This window comes from Podarcis raffonei, chromosome 2, assembly GCF_027172205.1.
Source record: "Podarcis raffonei isolate rPodRaf1 chromosome 2, rPodRaf1.pri, whole genome shotgun sequence".
NCBI lineage: Eukaryota > Metazoa > Chordata > Lepidosauria > Squamata > Lacertidae > Podarcis > Podarcis raffonei.
In genome coordinates this window covers 113,225,545-113,244,831 of record NC_070603.1, presented here as the reverse complement: position 1 = coordinate 113,244,831, position 19,287 = coordinate 113,225,545, and the positions used below count along the sequence as shown (strand labels likewise).

The 19,287-nt window shown below is 44.0% G+C and overlaps 1 protein-coding gene across 1 annotated transcript; it reads left to right on the top strand.

Annotated features, from left to right (window-relative positions):
* The first annotated feature begins 2,375 nt into the window (after window positions 1-2,375).
* Window positions 2,376-11,536, top strand: LOC128408767 (zinc finger protein RFP-like). Its single transcript, XM_053378787.1, has 8 exons — window positions 2,376-2,556; window positions 4,525-5,057; window positions 5,686-5,781; window positions 6,492-6,719; window positions 7,912-7,934; window positions 8,872-8,984; window positions 9,726-9,758; window positions 11,025-11,536. Exons 2-8 carry the CDS (start codon window positions 4,656-4,658, stop codon window positions 11,534-11,536), a joined length of 1,407 nt encoding a protein of 468 aa, XP_053234762.1. The 5' UTR covers window positions 2,376-2,556; window positions 4,525-4,655.
* Window positions 11,537-19,287: the final 7,751 nt, after the last annotated feature.

Sequence of the window (19,287 nt, the reverse complement as noted above, 5' to 3'; positions counted from 1 at the left end):
CACTAAAATACAATAACCTATTAAACATTAAAAGCTTCCCTAAACAGGGCTGCCTTCAGATGTCTTCTAAAAGTTTGGTAGCTATTTTTCTTTTTGACATCTGGTGGGAAGGCGTTCCACAGGGCGGGTGCCACTACTGAGAAGGCCCTCTGCCTGGTTCCCTGTAGCTTCTCTTCTCACAGCAAGGGAACCACCAGAAGGCCCTCGGCGCTGGACTTCAGTGTCCAGGCAGAACGATGGAGGTGGAGACGCTCCTTCAGGTATACTGGACCGAGGCCATTTAGGGCTTTAAAGGTCAGCACCAACACTTTGAATTGTGCTTGGAAACGTACTGGGAGCCAGTGTAGGTCTATCAAGACCGGTATTATGTGGTCTCGGGGGCCTCTCCCAGTCACCAGTCTAGCTGCCGCATTCTGGATTAGTTGTAGCTTCCGGGACACCTTCAAAGGTAGCCCCACATAGAGCACATTGCAGTAGTCCAAGCGAGAGATAACTAGAGCATGCACCACTCTGGCGAGACAGTCTGCGGGCAGGTAGGGTCTCAGCCTATAGATAGAGCTGATAAACAGCTGCCCTGGACACAGATTTGACCTGTGCCTTCATGGACAGCTGTGAGTCCAGAATGACTCCCAGGCTGCGCACCTGGTCCTTCAGGGGCACAGTTACCCCATTCAGGACCAGGGAGTCCCCCACACCTGCCCGCATCCTGTCCCCCCAAAACAGTACTTCTGTCTTGTCAGGATTCAACCTCAATCTGTTAGCCGCCATCCATCCTCCAACTGCCTCCAGACACTCACACAGGACCTTCGCCGCCTTCACTGTTTCCAGATTGAAAGAGAGAGAGAGCTGGGTATCATCCGCATACTGACCCTTGTCAGGGAAGAAGGGAGAAAAACAGATGGGGGGGGGGAGAGGCGGGGCTGAAAGGGATGGACCTGGGTCCTGCTCCTCTTGGTGGAAACTTTGAGCAGCTTTCAACTCAACTCTGCTTTATAGAAGAAGTGACAGATTGCAGCTCCCCAAAAGTCTGACTCTGGGTATTTAAAATATTTTTTTTTAAAAACACGACACGTTGAAGTTTTTCCTGAAATCACGTGCTGGATAAATTTTGTGAAATAAATAAAATGTGTGAGTTGCATTTGAGCGAGTCTGGTAGGGACACTACCCTGCAATCAATAATAATCATCATAATAATAATTTTTATTTATACCCCGCCCTCCCCAGCCAAGACCGGGCTCAGGGCAGCTAACACCAGATATAAAACGATTGAAATACAACTTAAAAAACAAGATTAAAATGCAACATTAAAATGAAGCCTCATTTCAGCAGAAACTCAAAAACTTTTTTGGGGATGAAAACGTCAAGTCTTCACCAAGGCTAACCATCCAGACTGGTCCTACGTGGGCCAGAAAAAAGCCAGGGAAGTCCCCAAGTAGGAGTGGTGAAGGTGGGGCAGAGTTTGGTACCTGCAGAGGCGGGAGCAGTTTATTCCATAAATTAAGAGAAGTAGCAAAGAGTTTGGGGGTATCACCTTAAATCTCAACAGGCTTATTATAGCATGAAGTTTTGTGGGTTAGAATCCGCTTCATCAGCTATGTGATATGCAAAGCACAGTTATTGCAGGAGCATTTGCGCTCGGATTTGGGATGGGGATAGAAAACAGTGTCGAGAACAGAAAATTAAATGAGGGGAAAATACAGCAATTTTGAACTTGGGTGGCCAGCAGATGCAGAAGAGGAGAGGGCTTCTGCCGCTTGAACAGCTGTGCAAATTAGGATAGGAAAAATTGAAGCTGACATCATTTGCAATTTGCGTGCCGAGTTACACCTGTTGATTTGTCTCCTAACCTGAGCAAACTCTGGAGAAGTGAAGGAGCCCCGTTCCCTTTTTGCGTCGGCCCATGTCTACGACTTTTAAATAAAAAGGACTTGTCAATGAATGCAAACTAAGCCCGGTGGCTCCTTCGTAGAAAAAGCAGTAGCGCTAGGTTATAATATCATAATGAAGCTGAGCTACGCGGAGCTATATAACCGCGAGAAGGCATCGCGGCGCTTGTAACGCCTCCCACGCGAAACGCCTCTCCTGGCGCTTCGGCAGAGCCTTGCAAAGCGAAAGGGAAAGCGGAGATTCCATTGGTCACAGCTGTTACCAATCCCGGCCAATCAGAAATGTCGGAGCCGCCCTTTGCGCGGAGGGAGAGACGAGAGGCGGCGTTCTCTTCACCATCAGGGAAGCGACGGAGAAAAGACTACAACTCCCATGAGGCCGTTCTGCGCGGCTGCCAGCGAAGCGGGCGAGTACACGTGGCGCAGAAGCTTTTGGGAATTGTAGTTCGGTGTTCTTACTAGGCACGCCCGGCGGGTAATTACAGCGCCGTGTTTAAAGGGGCGAGAGTTTGCAGCGCTTGTTTGCTTGCAACTTCATTGCGCTCCTGCGTTTGTTCGTCAAAAGTCTTCGAAGTTTTCCACTGCGGAGGCTGCAGTTTCTGCTGCTTTTAAACGGGAGAGCCCCCTTTCCAGGGCTCCAGTTTGGCTTGCCTGTGAGTTGCCTGTCTGGGTAAGCTGAGCTGTGGCTTTTAAAAGTATTTTATTTTATTTTATGCGTTTGTCCTACCAGGTAAACCTGCGTCGAATAGGGCGATCGGGCTTAACAATACAAATTAGGCTGACTCCTAGTTCTCTTAATAGTGCAAATCCTTTATTTAGTCCTCTACGTGGGGTGATGCCGCCCGCAGTCTGAATGTCCTTTAAGCACGCTGGTGCTCTTTAGATTTTGGATTTTGGACTACAGTTCATGAGGCTGGGAGTTGTAGCCCCAAAAATCTGGCAGGCAGGTGCTTTACTGCTTGACTTGCGCCACCCTAGGGATCTGAGAGCTGCTGGTACTTTTGGCTTTAATGCTGTTTATGTGCTACAGCTACATGATAGTGATGTACAATAACGGACAAATCTAATTGGTGCGTACAGAGTACAGGTGTCTCATTTTAAGTAAATTCTACAATATATTACTTTGTTACTACTACTCCTGGAGAATTGCCATGACCTGAATCTAATTATATAGGACTCACACAAGAGCATGTGGGCTGGAGAGAGAGACACTGTATGTTGTTTGTTCCTTATTTCTCAGTATTATACTGTTGGGTTGAAATAACGACAGACGAGTAGCGAGTGTCATCTGGGAGGCATCTCCCAAGCAAGTCTCGGAGAGTCCCTTTTATTGAATATTACAGCATTGCCACACATGTGCTTATTGCTGATTAGTTAACACAAGTACAAAGCAAAAGGTTGTATATAGGCATTAATCACCGATAGATTAAAGGCTGGGAAAGGGAGCACAGAACTAGACAGGCATGAAAACCTCCTAATTAAAATATAACTAATGATTGATAATGTAAGACTTAAACAATTACGTTCCAATAGATGTGGTCAACTATGCATTAAGAACAGGGTCGAAGTATGATGTTTTCCTGAACTCAATGTGAACTGAACATTCTAAGGTGATGAGGGAACGTCTTAATATTAGAACAATTTGTGCAGAACGATTTATGCAGCATGTACAGAGACGAAACGTAGAAGCAAGACTTTCCCAAACATGTCAGTCATGTGCAGAAACAGAGCTTTCCTACATCTCCTTTTTTATTTATTTAAAGGTGAGTGGGACAAAAATACTTCGGGATACGTGGTATGCCAGCGTATACCCGAAATAAGTCTGCCCACCGATGCTGTTAAGTGATTTTCAGGGTGAGTGGGACAAAAATACTTCGGGATACGTGGTATGCCAGCACATGCCCGAAATAAGTCTGTCCACATCTCCCCTAATGTTTACTGTTGGTGCTGCCATTTCGCAAAGTAGGCAGCAATGACTTTATTAGGTGGCTGAGGAGGATAAAAACACTGAGACCAAAGGCGTATGAGACCAGGGATGCATTGGATGAAACAACATAGCAAAATTAATATACATACTATGATAATAGCATATTGAAAAAGATTGCGAAGCCAATTCAAATTTGGCAACCAGGCAGTGAGCCACTGGGTAAACGAATCCCAGAGGCCAGAAAAATCCAATGTCCTGTTTGATGTGATGTGTGAGATTTCGCAAATGAGAGATTTGCTTTTGAATAGCTCAAGGCTGCAGTTGTGGGTCTCATTTCCTCCATGCTATTCTGTAGCAACCCACTGGCTGAGAGGTGGTGACTGGTCCAAGCTCACACAGTGAGTTTCATGGCTGATTTTGCCTCGCTGGTCACTTAAAACTCCTCCACCTTATTCTACATTCTTGGGGTGGGGATGTAGATGTGAGTGAACTGGGGGAGTGGAATGTTTTGAGGACTAAATAACAGAGGCAAGGTCTGCTGGATTGTTTCTCTCTGGGGCTAGACTCATGAACCACCTGCTCCTGTTTCTGTTGCTCTTTTCATTGCACCCTCCCTTCTCCAGGAGCTTGACACGGTGGAGCTGGAGTTTTCCTTTGGGAATTGCAAGATGATAACTCCAAAGCCTTCTCTCTCTCTCCCCCCACTTGCAGACTGGAGCAGTTCAAGGCAGAAGAGTATTTTGCAACTTGTTCAGTCAAAGGTGTCTCCAAACTCTGCTGGATAAGAAAAGCCAAATCCCGTATTTTAACCTGCACCGCATTTTATTTTTTTAAATTGAACCATGGACAGAGAGAACATCACACACATGCTTTTATTAGAGACAATTTGTTCTGTCTGCCAGACGTGTTTCCGTGATCCTGTGATCCTAGACTGCGGGCACAATTTCTGCCATCCCTGCGTGGCGAAGTGCGAGGAATTTTGTGGGAGAGTCCTCTGCCCTCTGTGCAAAAATCCTCAGCTGAGTCGGAAACAGAACATGAAATTGGGCACAGTCACTGAATTGTTCCAGCAGCTGACCGTGTGTGCAAGACAGGCGTCAAGAGAGGATGAAATCTGCCTGCAGCATGAGCAGCCCTTGATTTTTTTTTGTAAGCGCGTCAAGGCCCTCCTCTGCTCGAAATGTGTTGAATCCATGGAGTCTCCAGCTGTTCTGGGTGTGGAAGAAGCTGTCCAAGAATACAAGGTGGGGTTTCTCTATAGGTGAGATTTGAGGGGTGGGGAGAAATAATCTTTGCATGTCCTGAACAAGGTGGCTGAGCTAGAGGAGAAAGACTGTGGATAGGGAGGGAGCTTGTTCCCTGAGGCTGTGTACGCATTATACCTTTAAAGCATGATCTCCAACTCCCTCATAGAATTGTGGGAGCTGTAGTTAACCACTCACTGAGTTACAATTCCCGGCAACCCTTTAACAAACTACAATGCCCAAAATTCTTTGTGGGGTGGGAGGAAGTTATTTCAATGTGCTTTAAAGGCATATCGTATATGGAGTCTGTCATTGGAAAGGCTCTTTTATGTTCTGTGTCTAATGAAGTTGTTGGCCAGGACGGGGGCAAGGGGAACACTGTGTGGTTTGCTGAGGACTGGGAAGAGGGCATAGGAGACTGGGAAGCTAATGAATTGGAGTCCAGGAGCAAACTGAGTGGGGAAGAGGCAAAGGCCTTGAAAGAGGAAATCAAAATGAGGAGGACTGAGTAAAATGCAAGAGGACCATTTTACAGGGTTTAGTTTTTGGAAGGTCATTGCTTTGGTTTTGGGCCTCGCCCTCTAGTACTTGCAGCAGAACATCTAAAAGGCCCATTCTTTCTTTCCAGGATTGTTACGTTCAGTATGCCGACATTATAAAGAAGGAGAAAGAAGAGATAATGGCGCACAAGTTAAGCACAGACGTGGAAAGCCAATCAATGCTTGTAGGTAGCCACTTCCACTGGGAAACTATCAAGTAGAACTCGGCTTCTTCAAACAGTCTTGTGGATTATTAGAAGGAAAGATTTACACATTGGTCCCATTATAAATTAAATAGTTATATTTCTGGGCTTCTTTGTGTTTTGTTTCTGGAAGTTGGGAATGAAAGCTTTCCAGGGCAGGGATAGCCAATGCCACACTCTCCGGATGCTGTTGGTCTGCACCTCCCCTTCAGGTTACGTCCCGCGGTGACCTGGAAGTACCAGAAAGGGTTACTTCCGGGTTTCGCCGCTCGCGCATGCGCAGAAGCGCAAAATGACATCACGCGCATGTACAGAAGTGGCGAATCGTGAATCGCAAACCGCGCGTGTGCAGACACGCTGCTGCAGGTTGCGCTCTTTTCATGTTGCGAACAGGTGTTCGCAACCAGAGGTACCACTGTACTACTGTATTATTATTATTATTATTATTATTATTATTATTATTATTATATATGTGAATCACTTTAAAAGACATATCCTCCTTCCTCAGAGGCTTTTGTAGGGGTCTCTCTCTCTCTCTCTCTGTGTGTGTGTGTGTATGTACATGTGCTTTGGTTACGTTTAAAGAATTCCTTTTGTATACCACTTGCGTCCTAATGCTGTGCTGACTGACTTCCTGTCTGCTGATGTGCTTCTTTCCCCACTTCCAATACATCTCCATCTGCTTCTTGAAGGAAAAGGCAGAAATCATCAAGCAAAGGATGACGTCCGCTTTCAAGGAAATAAACGAGTTTCTGGCACAACAAGAGAAGATTCTTCTTGCCCAACATGCGGAGATAATGCTGGACATTGCGAGGGGAAGGGACAAGCACGTGGTCAGACTGTTTCGGCGTGTCGCCTTTCTGGATAGCATCCTCGAGGAGATGGAGAAGTGTCACCAGACGCCGAATGAGCTCCTGAAGGTTAGGCTGTGGAAGAAATGGCGGGGCCTTTTCTCTTTGGGGTGGGCTGGTACCAAACTCTCAATTCACTTTACCACAGGCAGCCTTATAACCACTTTGGGATTCCACTGCTTGTTAAAAACTGTTTCACTCTGCAATTCTCAGGCTCTTCTTGGTGCTAGCTAGTGATGAGCCTCTGAATGTCTTCTTGCGTACTTTATTTATTTCTGTTTCTATTTCTATTAATTTTTTTACCTATCCTTCACCATGAGGACCTGGGGAAGGTTACAACCATTAAAAAATAATACATTTAAAAATACCTCGTTTTGAGTCCGGGATCCGTTCTGGAGCCCCGGATGCTAGACGAAAAGGATGCATGACAAAGCGCTGCTCTGTGCACTTGTGCAGAGTGGTTTGCACTTCTGCGCATGCGCAAAGCGCAATTTAGCACTTCTGTGCCTTCACAAGCAGCAAACCTGGAAGTAACTCATTCTAGTACTTGTGGGTTTGCCACAGACATTCGACGAAATGGAGGCTCGGCGAGGCAGACTCAAAACGAGGTAGCACTGTTTTAAAATTTCTGGGGGTTGGGCAGGGCCACATATATCTCCCATGCCGACCTGCCTCATAAGGTTGATGTTTAGATAATAAGAGAAACACCCACATAGGCTGTTTCAAGTTCCTGGGAAGAAATGATGAATATTTATATAGGCTTGGATTGTTTTTGGGTTGGCTAAATTTTTGTGAAACATCTCTCACTGCTGTGCCACAAAATATTGGAAGCAAAGGTCCCCTTCCTTGCCATACAAAGTAGGCTGCCATCAGCTGCTGTTTTGTGAACGTTGTTAATATTGCTTTATAGATGTAGTGATTAATCATATAATGCGACTTTTGCTTTAATTATGATGTTTAGCTTTCTTTTTTTAGCTCCTGCCTTGTCTTATAGATCATCATTGTTTTGCTGATTGGTTCTATATGATTTAGGCTGTATTTGTGATGTTCTATTGTTTCTTTATTGCTTATTGCTATTTATTGTTTGTAAGCCACTTTGGGATTTATTTGAATGAAAAGCGACATAGAAATCTAATCAATCAAATCGGGGAGCATTGCTCTCTGAAATCTTCCAGAATTGCCTGAAGCAGGAACTGAGCTACACCTCTCTCTTTCTCCTCTCTCCCCCTCCCTCTCCCTCTCTCTCTCTCTCTCTTTATAGGGTGTTAGACGCACCTTGGAGAAGTAAGTGGGTCCTGTAGCAACACACATCCTGCAGAGCAAAACATGTTGGCAGTTCTGGCTTAATATTGTGGGTTTGTCATGGACGCTTGTCCCAGGAGAATTGTCCCAGTTCTGGTCCATTTTGCCATCTGGTTCTAGGCTTGGATGGCCTTTGGGTTTCTAAAAGCCCCACGTTACCTCCATACCCTGCCTGTAAACCTGAGGTTTTCTGATGAACGTATCATCCTTGGTTAACAGTTAGCAAACACAGTTGTTAGCTGCTGCTGCTGTTCTACACCCAACATGGGAGGGACAAGTGGGTAAATGCGAATAAATACAGTGGTACCTCAGGTTAAGAACTTTGCTTCAGAATGAGAACAGAAATCGCACGGCAGCAGCAGCAGCAGGAGGCCCCATTAGCTAAAGTGGTACCTCAGGTTAAGAACAGTTTCAGGTTAAGAACGGACATCCAGAATGAATTAAGTTCTTAACCTGAGATACCACTGTAAACTTAACTCAAAGTAGAAACTGTAAAAAGATTTAGACAGATTTTTCTGAGCACTTGAGGTAAAAAAAACGGTAATTGAAAACAACTGTTTTCAAGACATTTCATTCCGAATCTCCTAGACAGAGAAGTTGATGACAGGTGGTTGTCCTGCCCTCACCCCCCAAATAAATCCTGGCTACACCCATGACTCCCAAAAACCTTGGAACAAACCCTGCACATTATTCCCCGTCCCCACAGCCTCTCCTTGGAGCAGAGGAAGAGGAGGCTGTAATTTAGGCCACGTAATGAGAGAGGGTAACCAGAATGCTTCACTGCTATGCATACAGCAATTGGCAGGGGCCCCATTGAATTTGGGTCTCTGGGTATAGTCCCCATTGAGCTCATTTGCTCTTTTCTGTTTACTGTTTCTGTATTGTGAGGTTGGTTGCTTAAAAAATATCTCTTTTCCAGATTTGAGGAGGAGTTTGCGAGTCCAGTGGCTTTTCCACCAGCAAAGCGATGGGGACTCTATGGTTGGCATGATTTGACGTTCCTTCTGCACTCTGCTGTAGAAAAATTCACAGGTGAGAGAAGGGCTGGGGCAAAAAAAGTTAAAATGGCCCCGTAGTATAGTACTCCAAAAGTGTGTGTCTGCTGCTTTAGTCCTTGAGCCTGGCAGGACGAATGGGCAATTCTCAGCATTGGTTGAGAAGGTGGCAATAGTTAACTGTGCGGAGGGCAGTGGTCAAAATGGCTTCTTTTTAGAAGAGTTTGGATTTGATATCCCGCTTTATCACTACCCCAAGGAGTCTCAAAGCGGCTAACATTCTCCTTTCCATTCCTCCCCCACAACACTCTGTGAGGTGAGTGGGGCTGAGAGACTTCAAAGAAGTGTGACTAGCCCAACCCAAGGTCACCCAGCAGCTGCATGTGGAGGAGCAGAGATGCGAACCCGGTTCACCAGATTACGAGTCCACCGCTCTTAACCACTACACCACACTGGCTCTCTCTTTTAGGTCTTGTTTTGGAATTTTGTTACCTAGGACAGGGTCAGGGAAGCTTTTGCAGTCCAGGTTTCCTTCTGGGTGACCTTCTGAGGGTCACATTCCAGTGATGGAGGGGGCCAGAAGCAGAAGTGGTGGAGCAGCATCTGCAGATGTTTCTACACTCATTCACATGTGCCTCTGTCCTCCACGCTTTGTGAAGAGTTCAAGGACGCATTGCGGATGGGCAAAAAGTCTGAGTATGAAGCAGTGGGTGGGGAAAGAACTGTTGGAATGAGTTATGTGCTTTTGCTTAATGTGTGTTCTTTCCCCCCCCCCCAGGCACTCTGGTATCTGGATATCCAATGCAGGAAGGTAAACATGAGAGACCAGTGGGGGCCCAAATTCACAGGATGACTAGTTGGAATAATACCTTTCAGTCATCAGATGATGGGCTGAAGAGGAACACTTTAAAAAGAGTTCCTCCCGAAAGTTGTAAATGAGGGCAAAGGATGTACCTCATTCCAGAAATTGGGAACAACCCCCCCCCCGCACGGAAGGCCTGGTCACAAGTCAACACCATCATTATGGTGCCATCGCTGTTTTCTATTGCCAGGCAAAAATACACTAGTATTTACCCAGGCCTCTCGATCTTAATTTTCTGCTTGTCTTTTAGTTGAGTTTGATCTGGTCTTTTAGATAGATTATTGGTGTATTTTAGGTTGTGCTCGCTCTTGCTCACAAGTCACTTTGAGTTGACCTTTCTGAAGAAAAAGTGACTAATGAATATGATAAATACCGTATTTTTTGCTCCATAAGGACAGTTTTTTCGCTCCATAAGACACTGTGGGTGCGCAGATAGGGAGAGCCGCGCAGCACCCCTTCAGCGACATGCCTGTCCTGAAAGCCGGAGGAGGAACAGAAGGGTCTCCTTCTGTTCCTTCTCCAGCTTCACTTGAAGGGGCGCTGTGCAGTTCTCCCTCTCTGCGCAGTGCCTCTCCTTTGCAGGAAAGGCGCTGTGCAGAGAGGAAGAACTGCCCAGCGCCCCTTCAGCAATGTGCCTGTCCTGGCTTCTGCACAGCCTCTTCGGGCAGGGGGAGCCTTCATCCTGCTGCCCTGAAGAGGCTTAACGCAGTTATCCCAGAAGCCAGAACAGCCACACGGTATCCCAGAAGCCAGATCCCTCTTGCTGTTCTGGCTTCTGGGATTCAAAATATTTTTTTTCTTGTTTTCCTCCCCCCAAAACTAGGTGCGTCTTATCGTCTGGTGCATCCTATAGAGCGAAAAATACGGTAATAGCCAGGCAGCCCCGAACAGCAGCACAATGAACTTGGCCCCCAACTTGTTCATAAGGCAGTTGTTTTTTCATCCGGAACTCTCCGGAACTCAGTTCTGGCACCTCTCAGGTGGGCACCAATGCCATTCTAAGAGAACAAGGGAAGTGTTCACAGTGAGTTCTGGCACCTCTTTTTCCAGAAAAATAGCACTGTACGATGGATGAGGAGTGGAGGGTGCTCTTTAGACAGACTTTGGAGCCAGCCACAGCTGGACCGCTTTTCTCCCTAGTTCAGGTTATGTATTGTTCTCAGCCCGACTGCTGGTTTCGCCATAATTTACATTCTCCTTCTCTCTGCCTTCTAGTAAGCGTGACTTTGGATCCAGACATGGGTAGCCCGCAGTACTCGCTATCTGATGATCTGAAAAGTCTGAGGAAAGATGGCCCTCTAGATCTGGCCAGTGATGTCCTTGGCCGCCTTCCTTTTGTGTTGGGATGTAATGTATTCACCACAGGCCGCCACTGCTGGGAAGTCACGGTGCACAGTGAGGACGACTGGGCTGTGGGCGTGACCAGGATTTCTTTGAAGAGGAAGAAGAGAAGCACAGCTCTCTTTAGCCCCTCAGAAGGGATATGGGCGATAGGCAAGTGGAAAGGCGGCTATGCAATGTTCACCTCTCCCAAAACTCCTGTGCCCACGAGCGGAGAGGTGCTGAAGAGGATCCGAGTGTCCTTGAACTGTGATGGGAAGCAGGTGTCTTTTGCCAACGCTGACAGTGGCGCCGTGCTTGCCAAGTTCCAGACAGCTTCATTCTTGGGGGAGCCCCTTCTCCCCATCTTCTGGTTGGAAGGAAAAACCTGCCTCTCTGTCTCCTGAGGCAGCCATGTTTCACCCCACAGGCCCTCCTGCCCACTGACCTCCAGCCTCTCGTTCCTCACTTCACATTTCCCTCTACCACTGTTCCTCACCCCTGACTCTACCATCCATGGAAATGACTCTTCTCGTGGTGTGACATCGTAGGCCGAATTTCTGTATTCGCCTTGGTCATTTGCTTAGTATGTTTATGGGAGTTTCTCAGCCGATGAGGAGCCTTCTGTGAGATTTTTGTTTTTCCCAGTGAGAGAAGAGGATCCTGATATGAGGAGGGTTGGGGGTTGAACCCGGTAAATTCAGGGTTTAGTATTCCATAAGAGAACACTCCTGTTTTATTCACCACAATTTGTTGTGAATGAAGCAAATGTTCCTTTTTTTAAAGAACAAAGAGCACATGTGTTCACTTTTTTGTTTTGTTTAGGGCATGGGAATGGTGAATTTGGGATGGCTTTTAATGAACTGATCCAATAAAAGGTTTGTACTTTTGTGGTTGTTTCTTTTTTTTCTTCCAATTTTTTTTATTAATTTTCACAAAATTATAAACAAACAAGACAAACAAACAAACAACCACAAATCATAATCTTATTAAAAATTATACTTATTAACATTGTTAAGTGACTTCCTCGCTTTCCCTTGGTTGAATTTCCATGCATATCCATTTAACGGTTTTCCAAATCACAGTTCTTATAAAATTTACCTTTCGCTTTAACATCTTTCAATCTTTTCATTTTGAAATTATACAAATTGATTCATCACTTAACCTATATAAAATCCTAAGCCAATTAGTTATCTGCAAGTTATTTCCAACTAATTTAACTTAACATATTTAATTAAATAATCATTAATTCCCCCCCCCCATTCTTCCTGGTACTCCTCCTCCTCCTGGTTGTGGACTCTTAGGTCGGCTAGCTCCAAAAAGTCCATCATCTTCATCTGCCATTCTTCTATCATTGGTAATTCTTGGGTTTTCCACTTTTTAGCTAATAAAATACGAGCAGCAGTTGTGACATACAAAAATAACCAGGCCTCTGGTTTCTTTATGAATATATATTTCAACATTTTTTTCAATTCATTATATATCTTTTCCCAGAAGTCTTTCACTTTGGGGCAGGTCCACCACATGTGATAGAAAGTTCCTTCCTTTACTAGCATTTCCAACATAAATTATCACAGTTATGATATATCTTAGCTAATTTAACAGGAGTTAAATACCATCTGTACATCATTTTCATTATATTTTCCTTTAACACAGCACATGCAGTGAACTTAACCCCTTTCTTCCACAGTCTTTCCCAATCCTCTAACATGATATTGTGTCCTACATCTCTTGCCCAATCAATCATCACAGATTTAACTTATTCATCTTTTGTATGCCACTCCAGCAATAGCTTACACATTTTAGACAATTTTTTACCTTTATTATCCAACAACTCAGTCTCTAACTTAGATTTTTCAGAAGCAAAACCATTTTTCTTATCCAGTTTGAACAGTTCATTAATCTGGTAATAGTGTAACCAATTTAACTTATCTTCAACTTGATCAAATGGTCTTAGTTGGTTCTTCTACTTCTTTCGCCCTCACCCTTCATGCTCAAATGTCTGCTGACCATTTATTTCCACATAGCCCCCCCCCCGAAATCTACGCCTGTATTCGATCTGTGTGGTGGTTCTCTCAGCATATATTCACAACAACCTTGTGGGGTAACCTAGGTTAAGAGATGAGCAGAAGGAAAGGAGGACCTGCTTCTATTGGTAAAACCTATTTGGTGTTTCGCAACCTTAGCCAGACCTAGCAGAGTACACACAGACCCCACGGAAGCAATTGGTGACTTGGCTGCAGACAGGATAGACGAAGCAGGAACCAGGAACTTGTAGTTAAGTGTTTATTATATACAATGGACTATTTACAGGAACAGAACACGGATCTTTAGCTAGCTCTCTCTGACACGACTCACAACTCCTACACTGACACAGAACTCTGAACCTCATGAACTCCTAACTAACACGTTCCAGTTAGTAGGCCATTAATTATCACTCCCTTGAGAGAGCTTGACCAATCAAGGAGCGGTCTCCATGTCTCTGTTATCACCAGGCAGACTTACTCCTTCAGATTGCCTTCTGGCTGTCTGCCAAACCTTAATTGACTCTGTGTGAGTAGCTGCACATATACAGTTTCCCAACAGCTTTTATAACTGCTTATCACGCACAAAGCACCATCGGTTAAAAGAACATTTAAAGCATATGGCTTTCCCCAAAGGATCCTGGGAGCTGTAGTTCGTTAAGGATGCTGAGCATTGTAGCTCTGTGAGTAGCAAACTACAGTTCCCAGGATTCTTTGGGGGAAGCCAATGTACTTTAAATTTATTATTTTATTTATTTGTTGAATTTAGGTTAATGGGCGAAAATGGCCACAACTTTATTGATTACAGGAAAGAGTGGTATTGGCTTTAGGCATTGGCCCTAACAGACTATCCGGTCTAACCGGGAAGGGTTAAAACCGCAGCTGCTGTAGGAAAGAAAAGGGGCGAGCCAGGGCTGCCCCGACCTTAAGAGCTCCTGGTAAACCCGCCCCTAGCGCCAGCCGATTGGCTGGCGCTGGGGGCGATGAATATTAATGAGACAGGGGAATCCCGCGAGATTGTAGATGGGGGCGTGAGCCCGCAAACCCCCCCCCTTTAGGTCGGGAGTGGCTTTGTGTAAATCTGAATCCTTCCTAATGCAATGGAAGATCAAACCTCCCTTCCAACCTCAGGGAGTTGAGCTGTGAAAGTAGCAAAGTGGCAAAGCCACACCGCAGAGTCTCATCAACATCTTTTCCCCAGCTATACACCTGCCGCAGAGAGAAGCAAGACTTTGCTGTGTACTCTGCACCTGATAATTATCAAAACTATTGTAATTTTTATTTTATTTTTTCCTTCTGAAAAGCTCAGGGGAGTTTTCTAAATATTATTTCTGAAACTCATAACAAAGAAGTCAGAAGCAAGAACAGCACGTAAAAACTTTGTTTACCCAATGTGGAAAGGCTGCTGCATTAATATCTCTGGGGCCACTGAGGGCCTGGGCTCAAATTTAGGGCGGGCAGGGACTATGTGGAGGTGAGGTTTAAATAATAGCTCTTTTATCTCTGAAACCACAGCTGGACTCCCATCTGGATCAAGCAGGCACTGCAGCCGATTGGCAGCTGAGAGCAGTCAGGGAGTGCAGCAGCAGCAGCAGCAGACAACAGTGAAATGATAATAATCTCCCTAATGCTTTTGCTAATGATGCCCCATTCGTCCTGTAGAACGCTGAAGGGGAAATGCCAATTTGGTGTGATAGATGATCGAAAAGGTGCACTTAATTATTATAGGCCAGGAGACCACCTCATTGTTGGTGTCTTAGCTACAGGCACTGTTGTGACCTCCCTGCATGATTTCTCCAAGTCTCCATCTGCTACTGATTTTAAGTATGTCACCATGTGGAGAAAGATTTACTACTGCTACTTTCCACTGTGATTCCGTGCTCTCCCTTTCCTGCTAAATTTTACCTCAAATATGTCCTCAATTGGCTTCAGGGGTTCCATCATTCCTGGGTGCACAGGGAAATCTGTGCACAGCCAGAAATTTCTCATGCATCTATGTAGCTATGAAGCACCAGGCACTGCTTCCCCCTATGTCTGTATTGTAAAGGTAAAGGACCCCTGGACGGTTAAGTCCAGTCAAAGGCAACTATGGGGCTTTGGCTCTCATCTCGCTTTCAGGCAGACAGCTTTCTGGGTCATGTGGCCAGCATGACTAAACCGCAGGTGTCTCTCCAACAGAGCTCACATTATAAACAGCATGACATGGGTAGAGGTGCTCTTTCAGATAAGCAGCTCTGAAGCCATCTAAGGTTTTGCATATCAAACCCCAAACACGGAATTGGGCTTGACAATTAATTGTCAGCCAGTGCAGGCCTTTGAAGGCCGATGTTCCCTTTTCCTGGATAGAAAAATCCTGTTGCCAAACACCCATTTCCAAATGAACTGAAAACACATAAATTCTGAGCTGGCCTTCCAAAAGTTGTCACAGTAAAAGCCAAATATTTCTCCTAGTTATCCATGCTCTAATGTGAAAAGATGCACAAACTTTAATGCTCTTTCACTGAATGCACCATGAAAAATCTGATGACATCTATTTTGCTGCAGGATATATGATCAAAGTTACTGTCACATCCTGCCCTTCTTGTTTGCCATTCAAGAGATCAGTCGGAATCCCAGGCTCCTGATCAACATCACCCTGGGCTACAACCTCTATGAGAGTTATTTTCATGCAATAATGACTTATGAAGCTGTGCTAGACCTGCTGTCAGGTGGGCAGAAGAATGTTCCAAACTACATCTGTGAAAGACAGAATACACAGCTGGCCGTTCTAGAAGGAGGCGACTCTGCTCTTTCCAGCCTCATTTCAACCATTCTGAACATTTATAAAATCCCACAGGTATGAACTGGGGAAAGGTGGGTGGATTGGGGGCTGAGCCTATTTCTGTACTGCAGTTTCTCTCCACCGGTTGCGTCAATCTCTTTTATTTTTTCATCTTTTCTAAGTTTGCTCATTCAAATTTTCAATACCATAATAAATAATAATGAGGAAAGAGGGCATCCCTGACTTGTACCCTTTGAAATGTCGATGTTTCCTGACACCCTGCCATTGATGATATGTTTGGCCTTTTGCCTCCTATAAATGGCCTCAATTCCTCTCATGAATATTTTCCCCAGGCCCATTTATAACTTCTATTAACTATATTTTTTCCAGCTCTTTCTTCCTTTTTTGTATTGCATTTTGTTCTATGAAACACACCCTGATAACTGCTTTGCTTGTGTCTGAGACTGTTTTGATATCTGTGCCTTTGTTACTATTAATTTCAAAGTTTTCTTTCACTAACTTTTTGACCCCTAGAAGTATACAAAATCACTACATCTGCTTCTCAAAAAAAGCAAATACCGTTCAAATTAAAAACAGCCTACCTTGCAAAATCCAAAATTAAACAACCCCATCATAAATCTTTTAGCTAAATAAAAATAAATCTGGGCTCTCAGCTTCCCAGACACCTAATCAATCATCATGGTGAATATGTTCCCCATTATTAATCAGTTGAGGTTAATACATATTTGCACTTGCTCTTGAAAACGGGAAAAAAACACAAATTCTTTTTCTCCTAGATCAGCTATGGTTTTGGTAGTCGTGCATCAACTGATAAATCTCAGTTCCCTTTCTCCTATCGGATGGTCCCCAAAAAAGAGCCTCCTCACCTGGCTATGGTCAAATTGCTCCTCCTTTTCAAATGGACGTGGATCGGTCTCATTGCACCAGACAATGACAAGGGAGGAAAGTTCATGAGGACCTTCACAGCTGCAGTCACAAAGAATGATATTTGTGTGGCCTTCTCAGAAAGTATCACAGATATTGTTATTTCTAATCCAAAGAACCTGCTATTATTTCTCATGCAGAGACAAATCAATGTCGTTGTCTACCATGCAGATGTTCCATCCACTACAATTCTAGTTGCATATATGACATACTTTGAAAATACCTTTAAAATAAGAGTGGGAAAAGTTTGGGTCACAACAGCTTTGCAGGATCTCAGTATGAGTTTGGCAGCTGACAGGGATCCCCACTCTGTCCCTGCTTCTTTGTCCTTCTTAATCCAGACAAAGAGAAGGACAAAATATAAAACATTGGATCTAGATGCTGTTTTAACCCAGAAGCCAACAGATACAACATTTACGTGTTCTGATTCAAAGAATTCTGCAAGAGTCCAGGAAAGATGTAGAGAGAGAGGAGAACTGGGGACCTTGTCACAAGAATTTACTGAGAGAATGTTGTCTCAAGACAGCTACAGTATTTACAACACTCTCCAGGCCATTGCAAGTGTCCTGAGTGCTGTATACTCCTCCAAACCAAGCCAGGTGGCCGTGGTGGGAAGCAGAAAGATGGACCTTGAAAGAATACAACCATGGCAGGTATGATCCTTCTCTGGCACATTCTCAACCCTGAACAGGGATTCAGAAATTAAATTCTGGTTGAGGGATATATTCATGGTGGGGTTGGTGGGGATGTTCTGAACCCATAAATGAGACAAACCCATTTTGTCAAGTTCCCAATGCCTCACACTTGTACGTGAACATTTAACTGGACACTGCCCAGGCTCCTGGCACCATCTCCTTTTCTCCTAACAAGGTGTACTTACCGTGACACCTTGTATTTGGGCAAGAGTCCAGGGGGCCAGAGAGCAGCAGCAGAGGAGGTGGAGGGGCACCCAAATACCACGGGGTGGCTTACTATATTTGGAAGTGAAATAATTCTCATATTTCCTTGGCAAACCTGTGTGTGATGCCTAAGACCATGAAATACTGAGCCCAAAATTGTTTGAGGATATTGCTGCCTTGGGTATCCGATTAGTGATTATTTTTTAGCTGCGGGGAGGGGCAAGCAAGGGAGGGGGTGGAAAACCAAGGCAGGGGCAGCACCCAGGGCATCCCATCCCAAGCCCACTTTGCTGTGATGCGTCTGTTTTGAGCTAAAGGGAAAGAGACAGGAGGAGCCCCTCCAAGACTGGCTAAATTACAGTATATCCTCCTTCAGCTTTCGGAGAGGCACAGTGAGGGAAGCACACGTTCCTTTCCAACTCTTTTTCAGACATGAAGCTGTCTACAACCATGTCCAGCAGGACCCTTTTTTTCTTTTTCTTTTTTTAATTAATTTCAATGTAAAATTACAATAAAAATTACAAACATTGAATCCAAAATAATACTATACAAACAAGAAAGAAAAACAGAACACAAAAAAGAAAGCAAGAAACAAGGAAAAGCACACATCTACAAATAAAACCATATCTTCATTCTAACCTAGTCATTACATACATATACACATATTGACTTCCTTCCTTTATTCTAAGACCTCAAAAATTTTACTCTTTCTAAATTGTTGTGTCTAATGTAGATTACTTCGATCTATATACTTTTTTACGCCACTTTTCTTTTTCTTTAACCCTGTAAAGCATCATTCATTACATACTGATATGCTTACTCTAGAACAATGTTTTTTCATATATTCTTTAGCACATCCCCATTCTATTAATATTTTCTGGTCCGATTGTCTCCCTATGAATGCTGTGAGTCTTGCCAGATTTATATATTCACAAAATTTAATTTGCCATTCTTTCATTGATGGACTTTTTCTCCCTTTCCAATTTTCTGCTATAAGCATCCTGGCAGCTGTACTTTCCTTTGACTGTCAGGAATATCATTTGTGATTATACCTAAAAGGAATGCCTCCGGTATTTTACTGAAAGATATTTTAAACATGTTTCTGATTTCTTATATGAAGAAATCATTCCAAAATAGTTTAATAGGTCGGCATTCCCACCACATGTGAAACATTGTTCCTATTTCTTTCTTGCATCTTCAACAGGTATTTGATTTTAATTTGTAAATTTTAGCCAATTTTACCAGAGTTAAGTACCATTGGTTCACTATTTTCATCAAATTTTCTCTGATTGTGTAACATGCCATAAATTTAATATCACATTTCCATAATTTCTCCCATTGGTCCAGAAGAATTGCATAACCTATATTGCATGCCCATTTAGTCATAACTTATTTTACTTATTCATCCTTTAACTCCCATTCTAATAATAAATTATGCATTTTGGATATAGTCTTTTTCGAGTTTTGTAAGAATACTTTTTGTAATTTTGATTCTTCTTTTTCAAATCCTCTTGCTTTATCCTGATTAA

Excerpts from the sequence above, each read along its gene's own strand:
- LOC128408767 (XM_053378787.1), top strand. The coding sequence starts at position 4,656 with ATGGACAGAGAGAACATCACACACATGCTTTTATTAGAGACAATTTGT. Across the intron at positions 8,985-9,725 it reads TGCTGTAGAAAAATTCACAG|GCACTCTGGTATCTGGATAT; the intron begins GTGAGAGAAGGG and ends CCCCCCCCCCAG. Across the intron at positions 9,759-11,024 it reads TGGATATCCAATGCAGGAAG|TAAGCGTGACTTTGGATCCA; the intron begins GTAAACATGAGA and ends TCTGCCTTCTAG.